At 40.7% G+C, this 13242-nt stretch overlaps 1 protein-coding gene across 11 annotated transcripts in view; it reads left to right on the top strand.

Moving 5' to 3' along the window:
* The window catches only part of kiaa1109 (KIAA1109 ortholog), an 88745-nt gene that overhangs the window by 8342 nt on the left and 67161 nt on the right, over positions 1-13242 (top strand). For all 11 annotated transcript variants that reach the window (XM_008277246.1, XM_008277254.1, XM_008277252.1 and 8 more), the window contains exons 6-17: positions 446-620; positions 1554-1635; positions 1800-1993; positions 3621-3700; positions 3973-4123; positions 5924-6080; positions 6523-6601; positions 9106-9197; positions 9359-9476; positions 9562-9717; positions 11631-11728; positions 11957-12141. In XM_008277246.1, coding sequence (XP_008275468.1) covers positions 446-620; positions 1554-1635; positions 1800-1993; positions 3621-3700; positions 3973-4123; positions 5924-6080; positions 6523-6601; positions 9106-9197; positions 9359-9476; positions 9562-9717; positions 11631-11728; positions 11957-12141 — 1567 coding nt within the window. The remainder of the gene's footprint in view (positions 1-445; positions 621-1553; positions 1636-1799; positions 1994-3620; positions 3701-3972; positions 4124-5923; positions 6081-6522; positions 6602-9105; positions 9198-9358; positions 9477-9561; positions 9718-11630; positions 11729-11956; positions 12142-13242) is intronic.

Genomic DNA, 13242 nt, shown 5'->3' with positions numbered 1-13242 from the left:
GTCCTCATTAAAATAGCCTCCTTGTGCAGTGACACAGCGCTCCCACCGCCTCTGTAAGGCTTGGAACGCTCCCTGGAAGTCCTGTTATGTAAACATACCAAGAACCATCTGTGATGAGTGCTGTATCTCCTAAACTGTGTTCAACTTGACTTGCATTTTGGGAGAGAGGAGAACGTCGTAAAGAGCCAAATCTAGCAAGTAGGGTGGTTAAAGAGCGACGATTGTGTTGTTGCGGACCAAAAAAACTTGTACATAATCACTTTGCTGTGAGCGGCAGCACAGCGGGTTGGAGAACCCACATGCCATAGTGGTACAGTTTTGGTGGTTTGAACGTTCTCCCTCAGAAACTTCAGTTTATCACAGGTCCTATTGTTAATAAATGAACCAGTTGTGGTTGAAAACGTCAACATGTATTTTGAGTCGCCTCTCCTTCTCTTGTTATCAGATCCCAAGGCAGAGACCAGGCTTTACGTGACAGTCAATGGCTTTGAGTTTCACGTCTACAACCGGACCGACCTCTACGCCCGGCTGCAGGAGACATTTGGACTGGATCCCACACTTCTAACACCCAAAAAAGATGAAGAGAGGGGACGAGAGGACAGAGACAAGACCCTGGAAAGGTACCACCAAGGCCTCATCACATTGCTTCTCTTTGTGTTCCGTGTTAAGGTTGTTTTGGTAGAAAGCAAATCTCAGCATCATGTGGAAGCTTGTAAAGCAGAAGTTACTTAAAACGAGTACAAGCTGATGATCGCTGAGTGGTTTCACCCCCTGAACTTTAAGAAGTTTCTGGGTCGTTTTTTTGCTACCATTGCATTTCTACTTCAGTTTTTCACTCCAGTATGAGGTCATTCACCTCTACATGCTGGCTAGAAGTAGAGCCAGAAATGTCTTTTGTTCAGTCTGACATAGTTATAATGCTACAAAAAAAACAAAGCAGAATTTTTGGATTATTGTTTTACAAAAGTGGAAAACAACTGGAATGAATATGTACAACATTTTTCAAGTACATCATTCTTTCTTTTTTCCAGTCTCGTTAGTGCAAATGGTTTATTTTTGATATGTAGTGTAAAGTCAGTTGATAAAATACCACAATTTTAAGTGTATTATATTGTATAATTATTATTTTTGTTAATACACTGAACATGTCTTAGGTCATTGTGGGGTCTAGAGGGTTAATTGTCTTTCTTCTGTACCTGTTTTATTCTAAAAAAAACTGTACTGACGTTGTGAAATACTTGTAAATAAATAGTGTCTTCATTATGATAATGCTGCCATCAACGAACATGAGATTTTATTTCCGTACCAGCATGTGACCTCAGTTCTGCAGCACAGAAACAAGCATATTCAGAGGTGTGGTTGGGAATGTAAATCAGCCGCTTAAAAAGCTGCATAATCTCACTCCCTCTTCTCTCTGTTGCTACCAAATGCATTAGGAGTGCAGCTACAGAACAGAGCTATTGTCGTCTTCCACTGACAGCCAAATTAATTCTGCTGACTGGAAATGTAGTGCTACGGTCTTGAAAAGTGAATGTTATCTGGTTTTCATACAGTGTCAACATCAAAGCAGAAAGTCAAGACCCCACGTCGTCTTGGCGCTCCCTCATTCCTGTCATCAAAGTTAACATCAGCACCGTGAGTACTTCAGAAATCGTGTAGCATTTGGTCGAAGAAAGAAAGAAATCAGAGCTGTAGTTTTTGAAATTGCTCAAGAGCACAGTTAAAGAAGCCCAAGTAGATACTGTGTGAATTAAAAAGAGCCTCATTTCTTTCTTACATGTACGTTTGCTCCTGAATAGGGTCGTCTGGCGTTTGGGAACCACTACCTCCCCCAGACTCTGTGTGTGAACTTTGAGGATGCCTTCCTGACATATGCCACCAAACCTCCATCCAGCCACCTGGACCAGTACATGCACATCGTCAAAGGCTCGCTGGAGAATGTGCGCGTCATGCTGGTTCCCAGTCCTCGCTACCTGGGCATGCAGACTGATGAGTAAGTCCAAGACACCTCCTAATGGGGAAAAGATGACTTATTTTAACCTCATTTGAACGCTGTTATAAAATCACCTGTTTTCAAATGCAGGTGAATTTTATTCAAGGATGAAATAAAGTCTGGTGTTTATTTATTCAAAGCATTTTGAAACATATAAACATCATTTTTCAACTTATGTCATCATCAGCAATAAAACTGTTTTCCTGACAGCGTGTTTAGAGCTAGCATTCTTGCCTGATGAATAATAAGCTCAAATCCAATCTTTCTGCAACCAATTTTTAGGCCCACAATAATGACTATAGAAAATGAGATCACTGTACAAAGCTCTTGGTATTTATCTTGCAGTGTGTATATCTGTTGTGTGAGTCTTAAGTAGAGACAAGCAGAAGACTGACCCAGTATTTTTCTGCTTGTTTGTACAGAACAGAAACTTTTAGTAAATGTAAAACAAAGGAGTTTTTTCATCAAGGACATTTCCTTGCATTTTTGACTCTTCTTTACTGATACCCTTATGACAAAGTTTAGCATATACAGTGCTTAACAAATTAATAGACCACCACCCAGTGAAAGGTTTAATGAACAGCAGTGGTAATTATCAAAATCATTTCTTATGTTGCTGTCATGGTTAAGACACCAGTGTGTAGAAGCTCTTTAACCAAAATGATATTTTTAATGCTAAATATAATAATTATTATTGTTATCCGTGAAGTTCTACAAAAATACTGAAAAAATAGTAAAGCACATTATAATTTGACATCTTAATCAAGAAATAATAACAGTTATTTACTTGCATTCCTGAACAGAAAAAATTGTTTTCGTGGTTGAACGTTATGCTTAATTCATTTCTGACTTCTCAGAGAAGCCCGGTGAGCTCAAACTGGGATATAAAAAGGTGAATTCAGTTTGAAATTCCTCTTTTCTGTTGAAAATGGTAAAACGTTGAGAGCGTTAAAACACTTCATGATGCTGCCTGGTCTATATGTCTATACATACATACATATAGTGCTTAACAAATGAGACAGGTGGTCTCATAAATTTGTTAAGCACTATGTATATATGAGAATTGGGCAATTTCATTACAAAAAAAAGTGCTGGCAGGATGTTGAATAATGTGTCCCCCTTTCTCCTCTGCAATTTTTCACCTGCCAGCTTTAACTGTGCTGCCTAATAAGCAGGAATGCCATAAACCATTATCCACACTTCAGCTGAATGAATGAAATGACTTCTGAGAGTAAAATTGCGTTAACCCTCAGGGATTAAAAAAAATCACTTCCAATAAAAACTTGGCAACTGTAGCCGTTGGAAAGGGCCCTCTATGATTTCAACCTCCAACAGTCCTTGACGTATGTTTAAGCTTTATTGGAGTGTCCATTGAGATGGAGCCGAAATATGTGAAGAGTGTCTTCATGCCAGAATCAGGCGTCAGTGCAGGCTGAATCTTTAATTTGTGCTTTGGTACTCTTTAGGTGTAGCAGGAGAATATGTTCAGACATCTATTGATTGCATTTACTTCCGTCAGAGCTTCTACTTTACCCGCTGTGACTCGATCTAAAAAGAGCTTCAGAACTCCTCACCTCAGAATCTGTACTTCTGCCTCTTAATGCAACTTTGTGTGTTCCTCCTGTAGACCCCCCAGACTGATGGGTGAAGGCTTTGTGGTGATGCAGTCCAATGACGTTGACATCTATTATTATCAGGATGAACCCGGTAAGTTCATGCATGCACACATATACTCTGACAGCGTCCAACAAACCATATCCAATGGGATTTATTTTTTTTGTGGAACCATACTGTACACCTAATTGCTAGCAGAAAAACAAAAGAATGGTTAGTGGATGCTGACTTGATGACTAATTACACAAAATGTACAGTGTGCCGTCTATCGTTAAGTGGTTTATCGAGGCTTTTTGCACAGTTGTGTGTTTTTGTTTAGTAGCTATTGTTGGCAAATAGGTTTTGACATCTGTGTGTGTGTGCAGGTCTGGTCCCTGTGGAGCAGGAGAGTGGGGAGGAGGCAGAAACGTGCAGTGAGGGCGATAAGCTCCAGGACCTGCCTCCATGCTGGGGTCTGGACATTGTTTGTGGAAAAGGAACCGACTTCAACTACGGACCCTGGGCAGATCGCCAGAGGTGAGTAAAGAGATACAACTGCATTTCTGTAAGTATAAAATGTGGTCTATAGCAGCGGTCCCCAACCACCAGGCTGCACACTGGTACAGGGCTGTGGGTCGTTTGGTACCGGGCCACACAGAAAGGAAAAAAAAAACAACAACATTTTATTGGTTTATTTTTTTTTCCCAGCGGAGTCTGCAGGGTGTTTTATTTTGAAAAATGACAAGCTCGTCTTCCCACTGTATCCGTCTGTGCTTGTTTCTCGCACTTGACTTTGTCAGTTTTTGTCCATTAAATGAAGCCGTCAGTCTAACAGTTGCCGAAATTAGTAAAAAAACAAATATCTCAGCTTCTTTGGAAAATGGGAGAGACTCAATACTGAGATGGAAGAAAAAGCAAACATATTTAGCAAGTAATTTTATTCATGTATGACATTTTTTAATAGAAAAAACAATTACTTTTTTTGTGCACGATGACTGGTCTGTAGAAAATTTTCTTGCTTAAAACGGGTCCGTGGTGCAAAAAAGGTTGGGGACTGCTGGTCTATAGGACGGACTGCTTGTTAAGGAACAGCACGTTTCATTGCAGTACCACAAGTGACCACTTGGAAGAATGATCCGCAAGGCTCAGTCACAGTGCCAGTCACCTCTCTTAACACATTCATCCTCTATACACCTCACTAGAAATGCTACCTCAGCAAACTTAACAAACTGATGTCACATTGTTCCTTCATGACCGTCCTGTCTACATCCTCTCTGCTGAGGTTGTTCTGTGATGTTGGCAATGTCCTCTTACGTATTTCTGATTGAATTCAGGCTAAAAAATGTTTGGTTGTATTTGAGAAGGTGAAATTTTTTTTTAGCAAGAATGAGGAAAAGAAGTGAAATCTGGTTATGACGTTCGTATTCATAGCCTCCAGAAGCACCAGAAGTGAGACGTCTTAAAAAAAGTTCAAACCCTGAGAGGCAACTTTACGAGCCAGTATAAGATAGATAAGGAGTTTCCTGAATTGTGAGTCATGCAGAGTCAGAACATAAATATATTCCTGGAAATCCACATGATATGGCTACAAATAAACACAACATGGACTACCATAAAACCTATTTTGTAAACTATAAATGGCCTTAACTATGAAAAAAATAGCACCTTTCCTTTGTATCTTGCATTTACATAACGAGCCCATGTTGTCGTGTTTGGGAGTTTCCTCTGTCCTTTAGTGTGTCATTGCATGTAAAGGTTCAGAGTTATTTTCTCCCTTAAAAAAACACTATTAGCTGCCTGAGAATGCCTTGTTTGAAGTCCCGGCTTTTCTTCTGTTATTTCTCTACCTCACTGTGCATTTGCATAACTTCTACATAACGGCTAATTTCACCCTCAGAGAGGAATGAGCAGCTGCCTTGCAGTCCACCACTATTTCTTTGCTAGAGCTGCTTTTTGCAGAGGCTACAACTATGCTCATAGATCTGTAGTCATGGCACATAACCAATGTTGCTGCGCTTTCGTCAGGCCAGTTGACCAAGCAGAGCAGGCTGTTCGATTTGGTAGGAGTTACCTTAAACAAACTGAATGTTTCAGACAGAGGGTAAGACGAGGTGTTGCAGAAATGTACAATATAAAAAAAATCCTACATATGTATTTAATAAATAAAGCTTCAAACATATTCTAGCTGAGCCTAAAAATATAACCTGTAAATGTGCATATTATGAGCTCTATGTTCAGCATGTTAATAGAGAGGTAAATGTGAGCTATGCAGATGTGGTGAGCTCAGATTTTAGGACTCAGAATTGGGCTTTACACATACGATCCTGTGTTTCTTAGGGACTGTCTGTGGAAGTTCTTCCTGCCTGCCGACTACCAGGCCATGAAGGTGACCGAAGTTGCCCAGCCAGGAAAACCCAGGCAGATCCAGGCCTTCGAGCTCCGCATGAACATCATTGCTGACGCCACCATCGATCTGCTTTTTACCAAAAACAGGGTGACTCTCGCACTCTCTGCTGTGTGCTGTCTTCCCTCTCTTTTCTTCTTTCTTTCTTGCCTACCTCTTTGATCTTTCTTCCTCTCCCTGCTGCTCCATTCGTCTTTGTCTTTATTCCTCACCATGTTTTAGCTATTGATATTGGTTCATGTTTTATGCTTTTTCAAATTTTCTTCCTGGAGCAGTGCAGGGATTTTCACAAAGCTAAGTATGTGGAGTGCATACTAAATAACAGCATTAATGCACGTTGAATGAAAACATAAAATTGCTTGAGTCAGAGAAGGTTGTCATTTTATTACCTCTTTTGAACATGTTTTTGTTCAGATTAGGTGACTTTCTTTTTATTTTTAGGCTCTATAGCACTGTCTAATGATTTGACAGCATGTATGATATTCCTGTTTGCTCTCTCTCCCCTCTGCTCCGTCTTCATCTCTGTTACTAGGAAACCAATGCCATCCATGTGAATGTAGGTGCAGGCTCTTACCTGGAAGTCAACATCCCCATGACTGTGGGAGAGAATGGTAAGTGTGTGTCTCACTGAAAGGAGACCAGCGGAGCAAAATGTCAGCTCTCCGATCAGCAAATGTTGTTCTGGCTCAAGGTCAAATCTTGCACACTACAGTTTTCCCATCGTCTGGCAATAATTTTTTTGCACCGACTAATGACTGACCTGCTACAAGTTCTAGCAAAAGTCAGGGTCAACAGATACTTGAGGATGTTAACACGGGGTCATTTAACTGGACAGAGATATTTTCTTCCAACTGGTAGGAGCAGAATTTTATGGACTGACACTCTGACATTTTCCAAGTCATACAGTACACCACCATCGTGGTTCTAATGTTGCCAGGTTCCAGACAATCTACCTTGAACAAGTATGAAACTATATCTGAAATGGCAGCATGTTATGGGGAGATCCATGTCAAAGAAAACAAAACAATTTCTTCAAATATTTTCATATCAAGTGATGTACGATCTGGATAAAGTAGACTGTTCAGCAGTTTCTTGCTATCAGTTTTCTTTTTTTTTTTTTTGTCATATTACCAATTCTTTATTTATTCACTGCCAATAAGAAATTCCCTTAATAACTCTTTAAAAATACATGTACAGTCATGACTCGATAATCTGACCCTTAACAATCCAAAACCTTGCTATCCAACAGGTTTTTAGAAAAAACAAACGAAACCCATTAAAAATAGCCTTAACATACCGACAGCCTTGGATTCCGACTCCGACATGACATTTTGTGTCACAAATAAGGATAACAGTGTATTATCTGACTTAACAATCCGACAGATTGGCGACGTTCACACTGCAGGACTTAATTTGGATTTTTTTTTGTGAAATCCAATTTTTTGGGAATTCGTTCACATTTCCAATTAAATGCGACTTGTATGTGATCTGCTGTGTGAACTTCATACGACCCAAAAGTGTCCCACATGCGCAGAAGAGGACACGACGATGTCACACGCACTGAGCGTGCTCAGTTTTTACGGAAGTAAACATGGATGGTGGCGGCAGTAGCAACGGGGGAGTGGGGCTGCCGCCGCCATCAATGCTGGAAACAGAACTGTGACCGCTATCCTAAACTAGCATCAGCAGCCAAGTAATTCCTGTGCGTTCTGCCCACTTCCGCCCTGTCAGAGCGCTCCCCCGGGGTAGAAGTTCCCCCTCGACCGCTCGGAATATTTGGATATTCATCATTAATTGGGCCTGAATATCCAGAGACCAGAAAGTGCTATTCGGAGCAGCCCTACTAATTATTAAAACAACTATGAACAATAATTAACAACAAATGACCCTTCAAGCATCAAGCCCTCCTTGTATTTCGACCTCCGTCTTGACAATCCGACAGCCTTGCTATGCAACATAAAAGAAGGTTTTACATTTAGTGTCAGATTATCGAGTCACGACTATATATATTTATATTTTAACGAATGTGCTACCAATAAATCTTAACTTACAAAATCTTTGTATTTGTGTAATTTTGAAGCTATGGTTTTAATATTCAGTCCTTATTTTGCACCCAGTAACTAAGAGTGAAATTTGCACATATAGATCTGGATCCTAGCTCGACCACAGTCAGTACTGCACTAGTAGAGTATCAATCAGCTCTAAGCTCCGAGTAGGCTGAATCACATTCAACATCAAAGCTATTGTAAATAGCCACGGCCAAGACTAGAATATCAACTTAAAACTAACAGTCTTGGCACACACAAACTAATCGGTACATATGCTTTGATTAAAAACATTAATTAACATTTGACATTCACATGTTATGCACAGGTATTCAGTTTTTCACGTCAATGTTGGAACTATTTACTTCATGTACTTTGCAGAAATTATTCTTTTTTCTTTCAGACATGAGTGTCAGTCCCCAGAAGCTGTTTTTATGTTGTATTCATGTATGTCATATAGTCCCACATGGGTGGAGCGTTTCAATGGAATGATAATAAAGCAATGAATTCATTTATAGCAGATATTCTTAAATTGTTTGTATGTAATGAAGAAAAGTGAAAAATGCCATTAGAGTCAAACCAATTCTAGAAATAACACAAGTGAAAAAGATGACATTGAGGTTGACCAGAGGAAGTTTCTTTTCGTGTCTTTGGCTGTGAAATCGGACAAAAATGGAAGACGATCTACAAGCTGTGACTAATCTGTACTACCTGTGACTCACAGGGCACGATTAGGTGTAACACCCTCCACACCTTGTGGCTAGAGTAAGCAAGATCGAGGATTAAGTAACACAATCCAGGATTACATTTAAAGCCATATCAAGAATAGAACATTTTATCTCATGGTGTCAAGATGGATAGTTTGTGAGATATATAATAATATATCACACTGAGCAGATACGATTTTGTCAGTCATCAGTCAGTGCTCTCCTCTGTCCCCACAAATGTAGTTAACATCCACTGCTTTTCAGAATTTACCGGTAAATCGCATTATTTCGAGAACTTAACTGCAGCTTTGGGTTTTGAGAATTGATAGCCCTGCTTCTCACTTTTCTGTTTTCTGCCCTCAGGCTACTCTCCCACCATCAAAGGTCAGCTGCTTCATGTGGACACCACCAGCAGCATGCAGTACAGGACACTTCTGGAGGCTGAGATGTTGGCTGTACGTAGCAGAGAATGACAGAAGAAGGGCTTCAGCTGGCATTTTGGAGAGATATTTGACAAATAGTGACTTTCCAGCTGGCTCAAAATGCAAAGTAGAGTTAAGGAAATGCAGTGTGCTCTTTTTAGTGAAAACATGTTCTGCCTTTCCCTTTGTTTCAGTTCCATGTGATAGCCAGCTACCCCCGCGTATGGAACATGCCCCAGTCGTGGCAGTGTGAGATTGAGGTCTACAAGGCCACCTACCACTTCATCTATGCCCAGAAAAACTTCTTCACCGGTGAGTGAAGACTGAAGATCAAGATTCATTCATTTGGCCATGTGTGTGTGAAGAAAATGAATCCATGTGTCTCCTTTGTTTCTAGACTTGATCCAGGACTGGGCAAGTGACAGTGCCCCTGATATCTACTCCTTTGTGCCCTATTCCTGGAAGTTCAAGATCCTCTTCCATCAGTTTGAGATGATCTGGGCGGCAAACCAGCACAACTGGATCGACTGTTCCACCAAGCAGCAGGAGAATGGTGAGAAAGATGCTCTGCTACATGCAGATAACAAACGACTAAGAAATAAAAGCACTATCTATTTCTACTCTAAATAAGACGTGTCAGACAATAATGTTTTTATTCAAGCTCTGGCATCAAATGAAGTCTTTGATGCCAGTTAGGTACTTGAAACAGTAATTGAATAATTAACATAGTAAGTAAGAGACGTGTGCTAAGGTTACAAGATGTGCATTATCAAAGCACTAGCAGTTTCTTGTTTGTTCATTCAGATGTTTAATTAGCTGTATTAAGGGCTCTCAATCTCTACCAGAGATTTCTGTACAGATATGTTACGTTTGGCCACAAATTCCTGTTTCATTTCAGACATACCTATACTTACAGCTAAGCCCAGAGCTATGCATACTCATGCCCAATTTTGATTTAAAGTGAATTTTTATTTGACCAATCAGTTTCTTCTGACTGTAAATGACAAAAGAATGTAAGACATGGTGTTCAAGGCATTAATGATCAACTTAAGCTATTTCTGTGTTTTTTTATTTCATATTTTTTCCTTAATATATCTTTACCAAAAGCATTCATATATCTCAGGATTGTTGCTTTTTTTTAAAAAAGAAATTACAAGCTTCTATAGGATGTAAAATGCTCCAGCATTCTAAAACACTGTAAACTAAGACAGCTGATGCAGCAGTTCTCTAGTCAGATACTAGTCAATTGTAAGTCTAGGCTAAAACAAAAGAACTGAGTGAGCTTGCTATTAGGGTCAATCACTGAGAGAGAATTGTACATTGTGGCTGCTCACAAGACGGGGAAAAGCTATAAAGCCATATCTAGGTGTTTTCAGGGGCCACAGTTCAAAGCATCAATAAAAGTACGAGGAGTTCCACACTGTACAAGGTGTGGTAGGAAGCCAGTCATGAGCTTTGCACTGACAAGAATCACTATGGAGACCACCCAGTGAATCTGAGCAGCTGTCAGACCAACATATCAAGACAGACAGTGGACACAGGGCCGCCGCTATAGCTCAACTGATTGAGCGGGCGACCCATGTAGCAGGGCTATAGTCCCCGATGCAGTGGTCGTGGGTTCGAATCCAGCCCATGGCCATTTGCTGCAGGTCCTTCCCCCATTCTTCTCCCTACTTTCCCGTCTCACTCTCTACTGCCCTGTCAAATAGAGGCAAAAAGGGCAAAAAAATCATTTAATTAAAACAAACAAACAAACAAACAAACAAACAAAAAAAACAAGACAGACAGTGGACTTGAACGAGGCTTGTCTTCATGGATGTCAACCAAGGGGGGACTCCACTTCTCTAAGTCAGCCACAAGTTGTCAAGTCTTTGCAAAAGAAAACAAATCTTTTGATCATCAAATCAGTGGTTGGATGAGTTAAAAACTCAGTTGTTTGGACACAGATGAAAGAAAGGAGAAGCATTTAACTCCAAGAACACCATCCACATGGTTACACATGGTGGTGGGCGTGTCATGTTTTGGGACAATGAGCTCAACGACCTTGTCAAAGTAAATGGCATCATGAGAAAAGAGAACTTCATTAAGATTCTCTTGGAAAAATCAGATAGTCTGCAGAAAACCTTTGCCGTGGGCAGCATTGGACAGTGATCTGAAAGCTGCAGCCAAAGTTCTGAAAAATGGGTGAATGGTTCCATATGACGTTTTCAAGTCCTTCATAATTACTGAGCGATACAGTAGCTTTAGTGCTCTGCAGTGCATCAAGTAGGTGTGTGTTGAGCATCAGCAACAAAATGAAAAAAACTCCATGAAGGCAATCAATATTTTAATACCTCTTTAACGCTGGAAGCTAATGTCAGTGACAGGATACTTTAACTCTCTTAAGTGATGATATATATACAGTATATACTCCACTTAATCCCAGAGCAGGGCAGACTAATCAATTGCGTTATTGATCTTCTATAGTGTACCTGGCAGCCTGCGGCGAGACGCTCAATATAGACTTCACTTTGCCTTTCAATGAGTTTGTTCCAACCACCTGCCATACCCGCTTCAGCTTGAAGGTGAGTCCTGTCTCGTGTGAATAAGGTTCCAAAAATAACCATCAGCTAATTTAGCTTTTTATTTGAGTGGAAGTGCAAGAGATTTTGATGTTTGGAATATGTATGCTGCATGTGCTGTATACTTATTGGTTAGATACAGATTTTTGAGATTACAGGTGTATTTGCTACGTGCTCACAGCTATGAATATGTGTGGGTGCCTGGACATATACGTGCGTTGTCCTCCTCAGGCTGAAGACACAGACATGCGACTGTCCCTACCAGAGTGCCACCCGAGCCGCTACCCCCTCCTCACCCTGGCCAAAGAATACCAGAACGTCAAACTGCCCCCAGACATGTTTATGCCTGGGGAGAATCAAGGAGCTCCCCCTCCGAAACCCACCAAGTCCCGCTGGAGGAACATCACCCACGCAGAGTGAGTTAAACCTGGGAATTATCTCTCTCTGGTTGTGTGCGAAAAGTGAGTGTGTTAGCAAAGAGCAGGATGACTCATCGTTGTAACACTGACTCACATCGAGGTAGAAAGGAGATGTTGCTAAGGTAGTAGGTGGTAATTTCAAGTGAGGGTACCACTAACCTTCACTTTTCATACTTTTGTTTGGTTCAGTAGTTGCTGCCTCTGTTAGTTTTAAGCGAGATGTAATTGACTTCTTTAACAGGGCTCATTTGACATTTTTAATGCTGCTCCTTTTTGGCGATGATTCTGGGTTATCCAGATGTTGCTTTTGCAGACTTTAGACACTGACATTTGTGGTAAGGTCACAGATAATGTTTTCCTCTGACGGCTCTTCCATGTACACCCTGTTTGCACAGCAGCACTGGACAGTCCTGCAGGTCCTTTGTAGTCACAGGGGAGTTTGACTTTTCTGCCCAGCACAATTGCAGGTTTCTTGGTGTCCCAGTAGAATTTATTAAATTGTGGAACTGTTATCAGAAGACAGTTCCTACTAATGGTTCCCTACGTGTCTTACAAGTCAGTTAAAGCTTCCAAACATTAGTTCACATTTATGAAAAGGAAGTAACTGTGTATTATCATTTGAAGAAAGCATCATTTTTAAATGCTGTAGGGGTTTTATTCATTTAAAATCAACAAGTTGTGTGATTTCTGCCCAGGACACGTACCACTGTAAGAGGTATAAACTCCTTTCTTGGAGCGTAGGCTAGTGGTGCATATCATCACTTAATGATTTACACCCTTTATTACGTTTGGAACAGTTCCACATCCATCTTAGTCTGTGTTGTAGAATCTTAAATAGCAGGGCATTTTACCATATTGTACAATCGACCTCAAGAGTCACTGAAAGTTCAAAGAGAAGTTGAATAACCTTTGCTGGCTGGGTAGCACATGCTTTGAGCGCTCTGCACATGATAACTTAACATCCACATCATTCATTATGTATGGCTCAGAGCCAGACTATACTGAAGTAGCACTGCGAAAGACCCACTTACCCCCTGGGAGGCTACGATCGAATACTTTCTGGACCAGCGCACTCTGTGCTGCAGAGAAATCGGGCGT

Source organism: Stegastes partitus, unplaced genomic scaffold (assembly GCF_000690725.1).
Source record: "Stegastes partitus isolate 25-593 unplaced genomic scaffold, Stegastes_partitus-1.0.2 Scaffold93, whole genome shotgun sequence".
Taxonomy (NCBI): Eukaryota; Metazoa; Chordata; class Actinopteri; family Pomacentridae; genus Stegastes; species Stegastes partitus.
The sequence above is the reverse complement of the archived record's forward strand: the minus strand, read 5'-3'. Positions and strand labels throughout refer to the sequence as shown.